At 39.1% G+C, this 19,167-nt stretch overlaps 1 protein-coding gene across 1 annotated transcript in view; it reads right to left on the bottom strand.

Annotated features, from left to right (window-relative positions):
- Nucleotides 1-1,348: 1,348 nt before the first annotated feature.
- BCAS4 (breast carcinoma amplified sequence 4) overlaps nucleotides 1,349-19,167 on the bottom strand; it is a 48,434-nt gene continuing 30,615 nt past the window's right edge. Inside the window, 1 exon segment of the mRNA XM_085314056.1 lies at nucleotides 1,349-1,860. Coding sequence (XP_085170182.1) covers nucleotides 1,756-1,860 — 105 coding nt within the window. The 3' untranslated portion in view covers nucleotides 1,349-1,755.

Genomic DNA, 19,167 nt, shown 5'->3' with positions numbered 1-19,167 from the left:
TTCATCCAAACCAAACAGTTAGCTACTTTCCAGCAGGGAGAGACAGCTTTTGCTAAATTCCTAGTTTTCAAACAGCTGCATCGTCTACTAACGCCACACACGACCTCAACATTTTCGTTTAGGTACTGTGAATTAACCCATTATCTAAATCAGAAATTAGAATCAATGAAAAACTTCCACAAGATATTCTACAAATAACCTGTATTCAAGTTTAATTGTACTGAAAGTTCAAGTGACATTTAATGCTGCCATATCTGCTCAGCTACAACATTCCTGTAGCAAGAATTTGCTAATTAACACCTGACTCTAACTTCTATTTCTAAGGCAAAACAGATACCTGAAAACTCACACTACTTTTTATAGAAACTTTCTACCATCCTTTTTACCAAAAAATGCAGTAGACTGTAAATATCCACTAACATTGTTACAAATTTCCTTTTCTGTAGTATGTATATTTTAAACATTATTATGGCAAAACTTAAACCAAGCTATTTCTATTTTAATTGGACCAAAAAAAAAACAGATTTAAGAAGCAGAGTATGCGTACTGCCTCTTCTTTTTTGTTAATAAAGAACCTTTTTTTTTTTTTTTAATAGTTTGGTATAGTAAGAGAGTATTTTGTCCCTTTCATAATTAATTTGCCTCTCTCTAATACCTTCTCATTTGTAATAATCCATTACAATAAACTGCATTGCAGGGGCAGAGACAGTGGCTAGGTCTGTCCTTTATGCTTTGTATTTTAATTTGCCTTTATCTTTCATCATCAGTCTCACTAATAAATATGAAAAGGTTGAGTTAATTCACTTCTGCATCAGAAAAGCATTCGTCTCCATGGTTACTCAAAGCCATGTAGCTTTACTTTCACCRTAAGCTTGCATCTTTCTACAGAATTTGCATTGGGTCCTCCATCTTGAGTTTTTCCATGGGTATTTTTGTAACAAGGACCTTTGTTTCTCCATATTGTACTATATGCGAAGCTGATCGTTTGAAACATTGCATTTCAGAAGTGATCCACTGTCTTGACAAATACATCTTACTGTTGTCCTAGAGAGATTTTCTGTATATAAAGACAACATCYTCTAAATTAAAGATGCAACATCTCTTCCTAATGTTCCTTATTCAAACAATCCTGCCCTTTCTGTTTCCCCTAGACCTGTTTCACAATTTAATAAAAAGTGGGAACACGAACTATGCTACTTCTTGGTTCTGGTGAAGTAACATCTGCATTAAAAAACTGCACCTCCAAAGGTCTGTATCAGCTTTGCAGAAAGTTTATTTATACCATTCAAGTTATCTAACACAACAGCTTTTAAACCCCTATTCCTGTTTTGAAGAAGAATGCTGGAAGCTTCAGCCATGTGCAGTTTATTGAATTTCAAAACTGACACTGATCTGATGTTCAGTTATAAAACATTTATGAAGTATTAATACATTACATGACAGTTTTAACATGCTATACTAACAGCACTCTTCAACCTTCTGATCACTGTAGGTATAAGAAGATTTTTAAAGCATGAAGGTAAAGTGAGTTCTTGTACATTTTCTTCACTGATTTACTAGATTTATGGAGCAAAGTAGGGTGATCAAATCACAGAATAGATGTTCTGGGCTGCACACATACCCACATTTTAAGCTTCCCTTAAAGCTGCTAACCACAGATCTGAAATGTAACAGTTGCTTCTTTCAAATTTTAAAGTATAAATGGTAGGAACAAACTCAGGCAGCCTTTCCTAGAAAGCTATCGGTAATCAAATATTAATGGTTTTGATACTTTGTACCTACATAGTTTATAGGAAAAAAGTCTTCCCTTCTGTAGAGTACAGGCAGATCATACCAGTGTGCTGCTGATGGATGATGTCTCTGAAACAAAGCAGGAGAAAAAAATAATCTTACTGTTAAAGAACAGGAAATAATACATCAAATTTTTCATTCTGTGCACTAAATGAGGCAGACTATGTGGAAGATGAAATGGCTAGATTAAACCTTTGGTAGCTTGCAGGCATGTCAATCAAAAAAAATGAAGAGCAGTGGGAGTCTAATGCCAGCCATTCATCCCACCACAAAGGTGTAAGGTTAGAAACTGTGCTTGAATTCAAAACTACTATTTCCTGTGTTCTGGCAAAAGATATGATAGGCTCCAAATGGAAATGCATTTTGACATGTTTTCAAATCATATATTCTAACATCCTCCTCCTATAATGTTAAAATGTTGTTTTAAGTTGCGATTCTAAAAAAAATCTGCTTTATGCTTTGGTTTATAACACAACACTGTCCACTACCAGAAAGCTGGAGTTTATCCTTTTTTATTATTATTTACTTTCTGATTTTTTGATGAGTGGGTTCCCTACTTGCTCTGCCTCAGGATATGCTGCTTGAGTTCATACTCTGTGTCCTAGAATGGATATTTAACCACAAACTGTGGTAACATACCATTATTACATAGTTTATGGCACACAAGTAATAGCACAATAGCACATGCAAGACATGGGGAAGTTACTTTCTCAAAACACTAGCTTTAGCATATTTGTTCTTTTACTCTAGCCAAATACATTTTTTTCCAGCATCTTTCTTTGAAAACATGCTATTCTAAAACAGGTAAGAGCATCTGGAGCTGAAATAGTAAAATTACAAAGTTATCATCTTGATTTTTTTTTAACTCCCTCTTTTGCAGTATGTAATTTCCAAATATTTGGGAATATATAATGCTATGAAAAGGAGAAATAGCAAATTAACCTTAGTAGCATTTTTTTTTAAGGACAACAAGATAACAAGGGTGAAAACAAAGTTTTACTCTGAAATATGGGTGATGTTGAGTGCCCAAGTCAGAATTTTAATTAGGATTAATTTTAAAGCCATTAGGAAAGCATGAGAAGAAAAGACTGAATGTAACCTGACCCAGGGTTGAAGTAAGCGAGTTCAGCCCGTACCTCACACTATTCTCTAGAATGTCAACTTGAGAAAAGAGTTTTTAAGAAGTGTTAAGTCCTAGTTAAGTAGTAACGCATGACAGCGTTCATACGAAGTGCAGTTACAACAGGCTATATACCCTTGCTGAATCTGACAGAGAAAGATATAATAGAACACCACAATAACTGCCCTGAAGACTTGCAGTGTTCATCTAGCATAGCAATGGTATCTTTATTCACTTTTAAATATATATAAAAGTGATCACGTACATCTGCACGTGCACTCCACTGTGTATATGAGACATCTGTGAAAAAAAGCAGCATCTAGAACAGAAGTTACTTTCAAATGTAAGTTACTGGCTTTGTAAACAATTCTGAAAATATGAAGCTGTTTGCTTTCACACCCGATTCTATAGATTTTGTAGTCATTTTAGCTGGATTGATATTGATCAGTTAAAAATGGAGCAGAACACCAGGGAAATCAGTTTTAAAACACAGAAAAGAATGCAAATTAGTTAGGAACACTACAGGAAAAGACAGAAAGAATTTTGGTTTTGTTTTTAGGGTTTTTAAGAACTCAAATAATAGATTAATCCTAAATTGAGGTGATCAGATAGTATTTCTGTAGTATAACAATTCAAACCTCTAGCTAAAACAAGGGTCTCAGTGGAAAACAAGGAGCYGATCCCTCCATACAGCTGAAGGTCTTTAGGCTCTAACAATGCATCTTCAGAGAATAATTTGCTAGTTACATGCAATCTTCACATTTATTCACATTTAATTCTCATTCATGTGCTTCAAGCTATGCGCCTGTTTACATAGCCTTCTTGATAATATCCACTGCTAACTCTCCAGAATAGATACTGTCTCTCTATGTGTATCAAGGTACAATTGAAGCAGCAGATACACATTTATACCATTGCATAGGTACAGCTACCTAAGCTGCGTTGTTCTGCTGTCACTGTCAAGCCAGGGAGGATGAATGGGGGTTCTCCTGGCAAACTCAACTGGCAGGTCTACGAGAACAGTACTGTGTTATCTGAGAAAGGCACTTGCTAGCTATTAGGATATACAAACTTTGCTATGAGGAAGAATGATACAGATCTTGGTATTGATAATCATCAGCAGTTGCACGTGGTTTTGAGGTTTTTATGTATACACTTAAATAAAAGGAGATAGGCTCCTTGTAACGACTAGAATATTGGAACCTTTACTGTAGAAGGTAACTTTTATTTATTTTTTTTTTATCTAAGACTGAAAATAGATGGTCAGTCACAACACTGAAGATGATCAGAGGAAGAATCTGAATCACTGAAGTAAATAATAGCAATAAGGGTTACCTCTGTAGAACAGAAAGGAGGATAAAACAACCAAAAAACTGTAATAGTAGTCCATGTTCACAGTGGAATACTGAAGTTTTCATCACTTTCCAAAAAAACAATATGGAGAGAAAGAAATTTTTAAAAAATTACCTTGATTTTCAAAATAAAATAATCTATCCTTCATTTCGAGGGCAGTATGGTCATAAGAGAAAACAAAGCAGGGATACTGTTATGAACAACAGTAATTAAAATTAACGTGCTGAGTAACAAACTGCTTGCAAAGAGCCCTGATCAGAGCAATCAAACTTACAAAGGATACGATCCTTTCAAACTTTCTTTAAAAGTAGAGTCAGGGATTCCCCATATTTCATGAAACTACTGTCCCACTCTGTTCTGTAAATGGTTATTTTAGACCTACTTGCAGCACTACCTATCTAGAATTCCTCCAAACAGATGATGCCATGGCTGCAATGAAAATTCAGTTCGAGATCCCCACAATAATAATATGATGCTTTGACGAATAAGACCTTACTATTTACAYGGTACTATGGATGCTATCATTCATAGATACACTTGGTCCCTTCTGACCTCCAGATACTGTATGTTTTCTATATATGCAGATAATWCTTATGAGTGACTTCCTGTGTGTAACTGTAAGTGAAATACTCAAGAAAGTGACAGCTCCTGGCTTAAATCTGTCCACACCAAACTTTCATCCAGGCACAGTCTAGTTACCAGCTTATATGTTAAACAAACTGCTTCAGTTTTTATTATCTTAAAGTATTGCTGCTGAATCAGTAGTAAACATAAGAAAAAGATATCAGTCCATATGACTAGACTGTATTTTAAAAGGAACAGGTCACAGAAAAGATTTCTTTCACAGTGGTACAAATGCAATACAGGGTTAAAAGACAAGGGCGTGAGGAATCTATGAGCTGTGCACACCAAACAAACTGAAGATGAAATAATTCCTTTTTGGTCAGGGTGCCGCAAAATGTAAATGAGAAATGATACAGCTGCCTGCCAAGAAAAAAAAAGGGGGGGGGGGAGAAATGGCTTGAAATTCCAAAGCCTACCGAAGGAATCAAAAGGTAAAAGCCTTAAGTAGTAACAAATGACCTTGCACCTCTAGATCACTTGATTCATGCCTGTCACAATCTAATAAGGGCTGGATTATGCCCTCAGAAAGTAGGTGCTCTCTATTCTCATTAGGATGGCATCCATAACATASAATATAATCTCTAGTGGCACTGACTACAGCCCTAGCTTGCTGAAGGCCAAGAGGTCATAAGACTAAACTGTGTTTATGTCTAATCTACTCTGTAAAAGCCTCTGGGCTCTATCATTTTATTGGCCTCTGTGAGCACCTACAGCAGAGAATATGTAAATCCTTATTTCTCTTCTAACTTGTCTCTCAGGTCCAGTTTGAGATGGCTGAGCACAGTATAGCTTTTTACACTGTGCCTGAATTATACCAGCATTACTAGCAGAGAGCTGTCATTCTGATACCTGTCACTAGCATTCAACTCACTCAACAATAAACCACATTTCAAAACTCAAAATTTTAGACTACATCAAGTATTTCAAGCCAAAGCACAACAGAACGCTCCCCAGAGTTCTTGAATTCACTGGAATTCCCCCAGTATGCCAGTAAGAAACACACATACCACTCAGACAGAAGCGGGTCTTTCAATCTAACCAYTTAAGTGTGTCTGAAAGGAAACATAACATTTAGAAAAGTCAGCAAAGCACCATTTGGAAATCCCAAACTAGGAAACTATTAATTAAAGATACCACAACAAGTGAATAAATTGGGGAAATAAGGAATAAAAAAGATATCAAGGGACATAGCATTTGGAAGGAAGAATAACAGGTCTAGCTGAATCTAGATCAACTATTTAGTAGAAATAAAAAGATTTTGAGCTTTTGCAAAATGAAGTGCAAACAACATTCTGCACTTGCAGGCAAATAAAAGAAATGGCATGTACAATCATGCCTGAAAGATTAACATTTCTGGTGGCAGTTTTAGATACTTCAGTCCTTTAGATTTTACCAGGCAGCYAAGTTATCTAGGGAGACAAGTTGTGTGACATAATTTCCAAGGCACTAAAACCATCCCTTGAGAAATACAGTTTGAAGGCCCTAAAAGCCAGGCCCCAAGCTGATAAACYGAAATACAGAAGAGCAGTAAGAATATGACCCATTTAAGAGCACAGTGGTTATCTTTGACAGCTGCAACCCAGCATTAGAACAGCAATGCTGGGTCAAAAGGTGCTYGATTACAGGTTGTATCACGTCTAGGAAACAGCTTAATTCACAGACACTTAGCTTTTACATTCTACTGAAGAAAAATAAAAGCTGGGATGCATGTGTCTGCTTGTCTAGTTTCATTTTCAGAGCCAGACTTAAGACACCTTAGCTTACTGCACACAAACATTACAATTAAGGTGAGTGCTGTAAGCATACCTGATACAGACAGGGAAAATTGTTTCCCTTCCAACTAAATACTTACAGGATGGGCCAGCTTTGGTACCTCTGCATAACACAGATGTGGGGCACTGCTCCCCAGRGGCCACCAGGCCAGCCCAGCCTGGCAATTCACCCATCTGGGCCTTTCCCAACGGGCCTCCCAGAGAGAGAGAGAGAGGGAGGGAGCTGGGAGCACTTCTCCTGCCCACGTACGTGGGCATCCTCCCGCGGCAGCCAGGCAAGTACAGCAGCACAGGCCTTCTCATGGGGTAGGGACACTGGTGTGGCCATCAAGGGCTCCAGCAGAAAGGTCTGTCATCATGACAAGGATTTGTGACCCTGTTTCAGACAATTTGTTTATCCAGGCTATTTGCAGTGGCCTGATCATTACAACAAAAAAACTGAGCTATTTTCACAGACCAAGAAAATAGTAATTGCCTGAGAAAAGGAGGGATACTATTTCACACAGGGAAACAAACAAACAAACAAACAAACAAACAAACAAAAAACAAAAACAAAAAAACTTTCACGTGCTGCTTCTTGGAAACTTAGCTGGTAATGTGAATCTTGATGCCTGCTCTGATGAAAAGGCAGCAACTGTTCCAGATTAAACCCCACAAAGAAAATCTCTGTTGAGACTACCCAATGTAAGGCCCTGATAATTCAACATCCATGTATTGACAATAACCATATTGGTCTAGTTTTCCTTCCGATCTAAGCTCCTGATAATTCTGCAGCTTCAAAGCTAAGGAAGAAGCAATAATGAAATATGTTGTTTGCACTGCTGGACTGCAGCGCTGTCTTTGCCTGACGTAGTACTATTACTGTTCCCAGTGTTCCTGAATCCATTTATTTTCCATCTGCTGCCTTTCACCTGAGGCAGCACTAATATACCTTTCCCTTCACACCAATAGGTATTTTTGCTCCAGCTGGTTTACAGTGAGAGACCTCTCAGCTTTCTGGAGTGGATCAGCATCACTGCAGCCAGACAGGAAAAACAGTGCAGCTCAAGAGCACTTCTTCACAGACAGCTGCCACAGCCACTGGAACCCTGATATGAAGGGTACAGGTGGATTCCTGGGAAAAAAATCCTCAATATTCATGAAGCAAAGTAGTCTTAGAACTTGGCTATCTGTCAATAATTATTTTTGAGGTTTGCTCATTCCCATGGGTATTTAAATCAATACCCAGACTGTAGATATCATTAAAACAAGGTAAAAACTGAACCTTGTTTCTCAGGCAGTTCTAAAAACAAGCAAACATTCTCATTTTAAATAAGAGGTCATCATTTTCCACAGAATTCAAACGTCAAAAATGCTGATTTGGACCCCTCTTGATTTTTTTAATACAGATTTATTTAGCAATGTTAAAATTACTATAATTTTTATTAAAATAGACTTAAAATTCAACACTAAAAATGATTTCTTAAAAACCTATCTATTTTGACTTTTCCAATTAGTCTTTTTTGATTGCTGCCAGCCCATGTAGCATGGTGCTAGGGGACTCACTGTCAGACACTTTCAGGAAAATTAATGAATTAAAGACTCAAAATGTTCTTCACATATCAGTTGTGATGCCAAACAAAACAAATCCTCACCTACATGTTCTCAGAAGATCTCTCTCAGACACTTATCAAATCCTCAGAGACAGTCTAGGTCCACTGACTACCAGAGAAAGCATGAAGAACCAGGGCTTCAATGCCAATATAGTCTGCTAAAACATGGCAGAGTTTGAAAAGGCTTCACATCACCCAGACTAGCTGCATGCACCCATCAAAAACGTCTGTTATCTACAAATTACCTGGGAGCACCAAAATTTGACCTAGAATAAATCTGATTATCTTTAAAGTAGAAAGTAATTTTGTTGCCCAATATTTCCGTTGCTTTAACCAGTTACAGTTTGCTGTAATACATTCTCCAGATCTCTCATGTTGCCTGAACAACTTGAACTTTTCTCCTCCCCATCTCCTCTGATACCATTAACTCCCAAATCAGTCACACCAATACCAAAAATTGCTTAGCCTCTTTGGAAGAGTTTCACACTTTTTTGGACTGTTAATCCACACTTACAGAATCTCAAGATGATCTACAGTCCAGTTTTCAGGCATACCATCTCTCAGAGGTTAAAATACTTGGTATATACCAAAGAAGCAATTTAATAGCTTTTTCTTAAAAAAAAAGAAGAAGAAGAAGAAGAAGAAGAAGAAGAGACGGACTTCTGGCTTCCATGACAATTCTGATCTCACATTCGTGGGGCTACCAACTCAGCTAGGCCGAGTGAAATAGGCCATCTTCAGCTTGCACTGAAAACACCCCACCAAAGCAGTAACACAGCAAGCACATCATCTATGTAGCTGAGGAAGGAATAAGCAAGGAAACAGTTCTCCTTAGCTAATTAAGATAACTTCTCAAAAGCTTATTAAGGCCTCTCAAAAGATGCTTTAACCAGCATCTCCTTTTAATTAGCAACTTCAAGATAGAGTTAAGATTGAAGATTAATCCTAACAAAAGCCTTACAAAGTAGTCGAATACCTGGAGAAAACGAAGGCAGAGAGGTTACATGATATGTCCCAACAGACAGCAAGTCAGAGCAGAGCCCAGATTTAAATCAGGATTGACAGGGGAATTCTGGCAAATCCTGCAGCACTGGTTTAAAACTTCACTGCCTACAGCTGTCCTCCCCATTCCTCATCCAGAGGTTATTCTTCTCTCAAAATCAGCAGAAGGAAGTATGTCTCTGTATCAGGGCCACTCTGGTTCAGTCTGGCACACCAGTTTAAATTACAGATGAAGGTACCTTTGTGCAAAGGTGCCGAAACTATTAATTTCAAAAGCTATGGATATAAGTTCCTATATTCTTTTCAAGACGGTAGCTTCTGAAAGTGAGGCAGACACAGTAAGGGCAAAGCACTCCAATTTTCAGAACACATGCCTCAGAGCCCAATTTATAGTTATGTCCAAAAGTATATACATATTTTTATCCATAATGATTTACAAGGTTTGAATTCCAGTCTCAACTTTACACATACAGCATCTTTAGACTCCCAGCAAGGAAAAGAATTCTATTCATCATTACCTACACCCAAAACGTGACTAGATCAGGAGCTTAAGCTGCAGAATTTTCTGCACAAGAAAATATCAAAGTTCCATTCTAACTCTGGTAACTGTACCTGTGGTGAGCTGCAGTCAGCCAAGCTACTCTTCTGACCTCCCCAACAGCACTTGCAAAAGTTTCCAGTACCAATCCCTGTAAATTCACTCTTTCAAGAATTCTGTCCTAGGACCATCTCACATTCCCCTTTTCCCTCAAGTCTGTGGGATTACTGTAAAGGCTTTCCAATTGGTTATTTACCTTTGCATCCATTTTCTTATCCCTAGCATAGACTTATCCGCAAAAGGGCAAAACAAATCATCCTTCCTATGATCTGTTACTAGTCTCCTAATTAGAGGACAGTACAATCCTTGAGGCATACTGTTTCCAAACACAGGGCAGTCATTTCACTTTCTACTACTATTTATGCATCTCCCAAAAGCACAGTAAATACTTCACAGACTGAGTAGGTTGCATTCTTAAACAGTTTATGAAGAAAATGAAAGATCTTTCCCTCACCTTCATAAYTCTTAAGGTATCTGCAGTACTCTTCTTAGCATGAACATATTATCTTCTTAATCCTAAACAACTATTGCAGGGCTCATTTTTTCTTCCTGTTGTTCAAAACCTTCCATGTCACTTCGGAGCAAGGCCACTTTCCTGCAAGCTCCAGGAAGCATCTTATATATTCTTTTGGCTAAAATGAGTCATTATTAACAATCCTTCACTTATGATGTAAGACTAGAATCTATTCAAGGGAAGGATAAATCAGGTACAGTACTTTGTGGAGTACAGTACCAAGGATCAAAAGTCAAACAGATATTTTACTCCACAGATAAAGGGGAAAAAATAGCCATGAGATGTCCAAAGTCAGGAGAATTTAAAGGGAAAAAAGAAAAGTAATGCCCCCTTTTTTTCTTACTCCCTTCAGTAAAAATCCATTCAAAAGTTGTAATTATGATCACTGCATAAGTTAAAAAACTTGCTGGAGTCTTCTGCATAGGAGAAAACAAGGAACAAGGGAAAGTAGCATTTATTACTTGTTTAGTAAGAAGAGAGAAACACAAGGATGCAACAGTGGTGCTTCTTGCCCATACAGTGTGAGATGCAGAACAGATGCAACAGTTTTGAAGATACTCACTGCAAAATGCATTATATCTCAGTGTACAGTCTAAGATTTTGTGCTTAGGCATGTTATCCATCAGGCTTTTTTCTTTTCAGTGATGGAATCTAGATTCTCACTAATATAATCATTTTCCCGTATACCGTTGCCAGAAGGAGCATATCCTTAAGAAAGGAAAGTCTGGATTTGTTTTGTTGTTGCTATTTGTGATTGGTCTGACTATGTCTATAAAGCTTCCTAAGGCAGTTTGCTCTGGCTTCAGCACTCAGTCTCTCAATTTAGTTCTGAACAAGAAGCAGTAATATATTTGGGGCTGCTCATGTGTTAATCTTCAGGAAGGCCAAGAGGAAAGAGAAGTGAAAAAAAAAAAAAACAACAATGCAAACTAAGGTAGACAGTAATACCTAGCATTTCTATCTGCAGGAGCAAAAATGGGCAAAAACTGGCCAACCGGCTGTCTGATCTTCACAATATTCTTCTAACACAAGTATTCTCATTTTACAAATAAGATAACTCAATGCCTTCTTTGCCTTGGTCATCACTGGTAAGAGCTGTTCCTGGACCTCCCAGGTCCCTGTGTCCAGCAGCAGAATCTAATGAAGTATTCTATATGACAGGAAGACCCAGTTAAGGACTATTTCAACAAATTGGTAAAAATAAACAAACAAAAAACCACCTAAGCACAGGAAACCAGACAGATGCATTTGAAAATGCTAAATGAGCTGGTTGACATCACTGTGAGGTTACTCTGTCATCTTAAAGATCATGGCAATCAGAGGAGGTCCTTGATGACTGAAAAAAGGCAAATGTCACATTCAAATTCAAGAAGGTCAATAAGGAAGATACAGGGAACTACAGCATGTTCAGCCTAACCTCAGGCCCAAGAAAATAAGAAAAATCCTGCTAGAACTCATTTTGAGCACTACAAAGAAAAGCAGGTGATTGAGAACAGTCAGCATGGATCTAACAAGGGCAAATAAATCACGGTTACCCAACCTAACTGAGAAGTATCTTAGCAGAAAAACTGCTGGAGGTCCTCATGGGTAAAACGTTGAACATGATTTAGCAGTGTTCACTGGAAGCGATGAAAGCTCACAGCATATTGGTAACCAACAGACTGAAGGACGTGATTACTCCCCTCTGTTTGGCACTTGTGAGACTAAATCTGGCATACTGTGTCTGATTTTGGGCTCCCCAGTACAAAGAGGATATGCTGGACTGACATACTTGGACTAAGTCCAGCAGAGGACCACCAAGATGCTGGGGGCTGGAGTGCATACCCTGTGATGAGAGGTTGAGACAGCCGGATTTGTTCAGCCCACAGAAGAGCAGTACAGTAAACTTACGTCTTCAAATCTACTCACAGAGAAACAGAGCTGAACTCCTCTCCGAAGCACACAGCAAAAAGACTAGAGGGAATGGATGTAAGTTGCAACAAGAGAAATTCCATTCAGACATATGGGAAAAAAATTCTAYGCAATGAGGTGCTGAAAGACTGGAATAGGTGCTCAAAGTGCTTGTAAAACCTCCATTCTTGGAGGTGTTCCAAATTTGACTGGACAAGACCTTGGGCAATCTAATCTAACTTCAAAGTTGGCCTTGCTTTCAGTAAGGAATTGGATCAGGTGATGTTCAAAAGTTCTAAGTTTTTTATTCAATGATTCTAACTGAGGCACAGCAGCAGTAAGTTACTTGAACAGTGCCTGTTTTCTTGATCCTGTTAACCCTGGGCTTGAAACTCAGCATTCCTGGGCTATTCATTCCGCCCCCTAACTGCTGAGGAGTCACCACGTGGTATTAGGGTTAGGTAGGTTTTGGTTAAGTAGGTTTTCTGCTTTCTTGCACAAGTTAAATTATAATTTTTAAAAAATGCAGTGCTGCACTCACATTATCCAATGGCACTGAAGGCTAATCAAAACATGCGAAGTCTAAGTCTGCTACCATGTCTGTTACTCCTGTATCCACTGTTAAAAAAAAAAAATCATTATTCACTAATGCATTACTTGATGACCGTCTCAGTTCTGTTCCTAGTTACATCACCAAAGCTTCAAAGCAGATGTTCAATACCTTTTTCCACAAAGAAGCAAAGATGAAATGGCTAGAGCGCCTGAACTAGTCCTCTTATTCTAGCTTTCATTATTCCTCCAGCAATGGGTTAAAACATAAACAGCAGACTCCAAAGCTGTCAGTCCCAGAGTTTTTATGAGCACTTATCTTTTTTCATTATTATTAATGCAGTGTCTGAGTCAAGCACATACAATACCAGCATAGTAATAGCCTCAAATTATAGGTCCCTTTGCAAATCAATTCATACCAACACATTTTCTCATCTAAGACATTTAAACATTTGGAGTCTCTTGCATATGGAACAGCAACTGAGATCCCCAAGGAACAACCCCAACTGCTTTCGTTTTCTGGAGTAACAACGCAGACAAAAAGTAAACAAAAACAATACTATCCATCTGAAGCATGAGGCAGCATTATATTCAGAGAAGAGTCTGTAATTATAATGCGAATCAGATAAGGCTAATAAGAAATTAGATTGACAAAGCATCCCTTAACTTGGTGGATGATTCACTCCAAGTTTATAGTAGTAGTTGGGTCAAGTAGAGCGCCTTCTCCCCAGCCTGGCTTCCTCTTCAATAATACTGTCATAACACAAAACACTCTTCCAACTTCCAACTCCTTGTCTGAGACTGAGCAAGCAATTGGACAGTATGGATGCGAGACAGGACTGAGCACAAGCTCATACTAAAAAAGGCACCTAGATGTAGTCCACTTGGCCRTGGAATAAGACCCTTTACAGCTTCTGTACCTCAGTTCTGTTATCTGTAAAATGGGGGCAATGCACCAGTATGAAACATTATATGTAAACTGAGCAATATTATTACACTATTTCCAGCAGCACTGAACAGGAATGGAGGAGGCTGTCAGAACATCCCATTTAAACTTAAAACCACTGTCTTTTGTCTCCTGCTTTGCAACTCACTGAAGAGCTTGGCTCCATCTTCTCAATAACCTTCTTTAAGGCACCTGAAGGCTGCTGTTGGGTCCCTGTAAGATTTCTCTTCTTCTGGAGGAATAAAAGCATTCCTTTCAGTACCTCTTCATAAGTCATGTGCTCCAGCCCCAGGATCTTGGTGCCCCTCCTCTGGCCTTACTCAACTTTATCAACATCTTTCTTGCACTGGGTGCCCCAAAGCTAAATGTGGTACTCCAGACGCAGTCTAACAAACGCCTTGTAAAGAATAATCACTTCCCTCAATCTACTGGTCATATTTCTGCTGGCCTTCACTGCTGGCACAYTGCTGATTCATATTCAGGACCCTGGGTCCTTTTCACAATAACTATGATATACCCAGTCAGTCCCAGCTTGTATCATAGCAGAGGGCTAGTCCAACCCAGATGCAGGACTTAGCTGAACTGTCGAATTTCACAAGATTTGCATCAGTGAATTCCTTTCAGCTATTGATGTCCTCAGAAAGGCAGTATGGCTCTCAAGTGCACCCCCACTCTGTTCAGTGCTGTCTGCAAACTTGATGAGGCACATGCTGTCTGCTCCGCCAGGCCATTGATAAAGACACTAGACAGACCCCTGCCAAACTACACTTGTAATGGGCCTCCAGGAAGAGTACAAACCATAAACAACTACCCTTTGAGCCCAATGAGCCAATCAGATTTTCACCTACCTGGTAGTCCACCTACCTAGGTCACAACACGCCAACTTGGCATTAAGGATGCTGTAGGACACCGTATCAAAAGACAAGATACTTTATATTCTCTGCTTTCCCCTCATCCACAGTCACGTCATTCCTCAAAATTCAGTTAGAACAAACTTAATGTCCCTAAATGAGAAATAATAGAAATAGCTTCATGAAAAAAAAGTATTAAAAAAGGTATTGATCCTACTGTGTTTCTACTTAAGACAATGGGAATTGAAAACATACAGTGCCTTGGAGAATCCAGCCTCCACAGATAATTAGAAATGTAACAAGAATGGAAGTGTGTGTGTGCACGCGTGCATATGTATACTAGCAAAATATACAATATTATAATGCTCAATTGGAAGGTATCCAGAGAAGGAGACAATCTGACACACCCACAAGTCACAGGTGATGAGAAATTACACCCAGTTTCCCAGAGTGATACAGCAAGAAACAAAGATCAATGAGGCTTGGCTTGTATGTCAACAGTTGTGATGTTATTCTACAGTAGTACAAGAAGAAATCTGTCCACAAATACTAGAATAGCCAGGGGGCTTACACTGTCAAATCAAAGCTTAGTAACTCATCTCCAGCTGAGACCAACAGCTGATGCCTGGAGTCTAAAAACAGGCGAAGTATACAAAGTTACTGCCTTGAATACTCTCCCAGCCTACAAGAATTTGCAGCTTAGAGGATTCCAGAACTAGAACACATAACGTTGCTAAACAACTTTGTCTCATTGAATTTAACATACAAGCATTTTTCATTTACAATCGTGACAGTAAGTTCCAAACTTCAGTGATATACTRCATGAAAAAATCTCCTTGTTTTGAGCCTACTTCTTAATGATTTCATTTGGTGTTTCAGAGTCTTTGCTCCATTAGAGAGCAAGTAATTTCTGTTTAATGTCTCATGCAGTTTCAGATTTCAGAGAACTCTAAGGCATACTTCTTAACTGTGGAAAAGAAGGAATAAAAAAAAAATCACAGTCTGTTTAACTGTTTCTCAAAGGGAAGTAGTTCCATACTTCTGGATCATCTTTGCTGCTGTTCCAGATGTTTTCTCTAGTTCTGCTGCAGTAGGACCAGAACTGCCCACAGTATTAAAGATGAAGCCATGGATTTTCACAGTGGCAAAGAGATTTTTACTTWCTTTCTTGATATTTTTCCTAATAATTTCTAACATTTAAATTTCTTTTATGCTTGCTACTGACCAGTGAGCTGATGGTTTTCATGAGGCCATCTGTGATAACTTGAGGATCYCTTTCTTTAGGTAAAAAACCTAGTTCAGAAACCAAGAGTGTATGTATAAGGCTTACTCACATCATTCATCAGGCTTACCTTATGTTTATTTATGTTTCATTTTAGCTATGAGTTTTTCCACTCAGTCTCTCAATGTTGCAAGGTCTGTCTACAGCTCTCTGCAGTTGGCATTCAGGCCTGTGATCTCAAAATAACTGCATCAGCAAGCTTTCTCATCTCGTTTTATACCCCCTTTCCTAAATCATCTGTGAGCATGGAACAGCTTGCTAGAGAAAGAGTTAGCAGGTGAAAACCCTCCTCGGTATTTCTTCAAAGTTCCTTGCTCAGGAACAGAGGTGCTCCTCGGTACCCCAGCGGGACGAAGCAGCCGTCCATGCTTTGCAGGCCCTTTGTGGAACATCTGTGGGCAGTGACTTCTAGCAGCCTGACACAGTGCTTCACAGGGAGGAGACGCAGCCCAGCTGAAAAGAAGTGCATGGTACCACCACAGATACATGGTTCCATTTCTTTCTTCTTTTTTTAATTTAAAAAAATACATTTTTTTGTGGGCCTGGAAAGTACTGTACTAATTTGGTTTTACTATCCCGTATGTCCCTTACAAAGGCACTTTGGGAATGAAAGAGTTAAACAGGAATTTTGGGAGTGTTGGGTGGAGTGAGAGTGGCAGCATGGATTAATCAAACTTTTCTGGAAGAGACACTATCAGTGAATAGTTCCTGTTCAAAACAGTAAAGTTGTGTCAACTAATGAAGAATAAAACACACTGTGTGTCACAGTACAAAGGGAAGGTATACCTGGGGTGCAGGCGCTGGGCAAGTGACAAGTGCACCCAGCTGACCCAAGCCATTGGGATGACTCTGGCTGGGTAGGGCCATGCCCCTGGGGTGACTGTCTGACCCTCCTGCCCCCTCCATTTTCTGCAGCCTATCTAACATTTTATTTCTTGGCAAACCAGAGCAGTCTGGGACATACTTGCAGGTCTGAGTATTTAAGCCTGAGCAGCCTAGTAGGGAGCATCCACCAACYGCCAGAGATGGGCTTGCAGCATTACTGCTACTTGAGGAAGAAAACCATTTCCATAATAACTGTTTTACTGAGGCTGGGCTTTCTACAGAATTTCACCATCCAGCTGAATCTCAAAACCAAGGGCAAACATGTTATTTTCATACCTTTTTTTTTTTYCCCCAAGACAYTGACACAGGGACTCTGCGACAAAATGAATGCTAGAGAAGCCCAGAAATATCTGCACTGAATATAAATATATTATGAAATAGCTTTTAAACTCTGCCCTGAAGCACTTCCTGATTGGCTGCCAATGATGTCACACATCCCTCGAGCCCAATAAAACGCACGGGTTAACATGTCTAATTTCTGTGTACAAACTCCCTGTAGCGAGAGTACGGGGCACTGCAGGCAATGTGCGGGCTTGCTCACACCACCTCTCAGGTAGCTAGAATCCTACGGCCCCTGCATGAAGCAAGCTGCCCACTGTCTCCCAGAAATGCGCTCACTGACTGGTCTTACCAGTGCTTAATTAAGCACAGATTACTTCTTGTGAGAGAAGCCTTCCTGAAGGGTACAGTAAATCACTGGCAATTTTAAGATATTAAATACACCTATGCAATTAGTTTGGCAAGCTAAGTATGGCACCTTTTCAAACAGGAACTTGACCTTCAGCCCTGATCAACTCAAGCATTATTAAGGCGAGCAACATATTTTACAAAATATGTTTTACAAAAGCCCTAACAAAACACAAATCTACAGCTTTAGAAAACTCAGAGACTAGTGCCAGAAATATCAATTCAACCTTTAAAACATACCATTTTGGCACAAGCTGTTCAAATAGTAAAATATGTTAACTCTTTCCACACTCTCCAGTTGCCAGATGAGAAACACTAGTTCRCAAGTTCAAAAGATGGGTAAGGTAGTTTTGACAAACTGAGTATTACGTGTAGCTGTGTAAAAAACATGTATCACGCTCAGTCACTGGCAACCAGTATTTATTTTGTTTCTTATTGTGAATATAGTTCTTGGAGCTGGCTTAGTTTCAAATGTTATTAGGTAGATATCATGCAGTGTGGTAGTAAGAAGTCTTACGCATAAAATGGAAATACTCTGAATTTGATCATACTATTCTAAGCAGTTTGGCTGCCAAATGTGGGCTTATTTATATATAGCAGCCTATTTAATAGTTTGCATTCATACTTCCAAAGCAAGCATACAGGCAGACCACACAGAAATATGGAAATGTTGCCTGATTCGCTATATAAAGCTGTATTTACTTTTCAAATCCTGACTAAGGTTTATGAACATTCAGTAGAAATAAAACTGCAAACTACATGGCTAGACTATGGAGCTACTAATATGGTGTGCTATTCACTGCATTATTCAAAGCAATGTCATCCATATAAGACAAAAAGCTGTATATTGCTATCTAATATTATTCATTCTGCTTCTCTTTTCAGCTTCATATTATGGCAGAAATGCTAAAATCAGTCAAAGAAAAAAAAAACACAAGCTCTGTGTCTAGAAACCTCATGCTTTCCTCGATTACTCCTAAAAGATCCCTTTACTGCTGAATCTCAGCACATACCATCAAATATTTCAAGTGGAACAAATTCATTAACTTGTAAACACTACTTAACTAACTGAAAGCCAGTGACAGAAAGCCAGAGCACTGTTAAATCAACTTCAAGCAGGCACTGCATTTCATGTGTTAATACTTGCCATCTGCTCATGGTTCTTTTTTTTTTTTTTCTTCTTCTTCTTTTTTTAAACCTCAAGAGGAAAAAAAAGTGACTGCTGAGTAAAGGCACTTCAAAAAAAGAAAGAGGAGAAACCTGGCCTCACTCAGCCATAAACTGTGGGTTTAGTTTTTTCCACACGCATACTACTAGAGAACAGAACTTAAGTAAAATAGCCTTTTTAGCTATTGCTGCTTTAGAATAGCTACACTAGGAAATTTAAAAGATAAAGAAAAGTGCCTGTGCATGTTTGGTACTCCAGACAGCAAGAAATTTGCCTCAGGGAGAAACACAGTGCAAAGAGCTGGGGGAAGGGCTGGGAGACGAGTGCGCCAGAGAGCGCCAAAGCATGAGTGTGTGCGCGTGTGCGCCGCGCGTGTGCGCATTTGTGCATTGGAGGCCTTGGAAAAACTGCTAGTCGCTACAGCTCCTAGAGGCTGCAGGCCAGCAAGGCACCTTTCCTGCAGCACAGCCATTACATCACAGGCAAAACTGCCTGCCAGCTGCAGCAAACAGCCCAGCCACGAAGGGATACCAGCAAATGCAA

The sequence above is a fragment of the Rhea americana genome, unplaced genomic scaffold (genome assembly GCF_003343005.1).
Source record: "Rhea americana isolate MKP2758 unplaced genomic scaffold, rheAme1 scaffold_4, whole genome shotgun sequence".
In the NCBI taxonomy this organism is placed as follows: Eukaryota; Metazoa; Chordata; class Aves; order Rheiformes; family Rheidae; genus Rhea; species Rhea americana.
The sequence above is the reverse complement of the archived record's forward strand: the minus strand, read 5'-3'. Positions and strand labels throughout refer to the sequence as shown.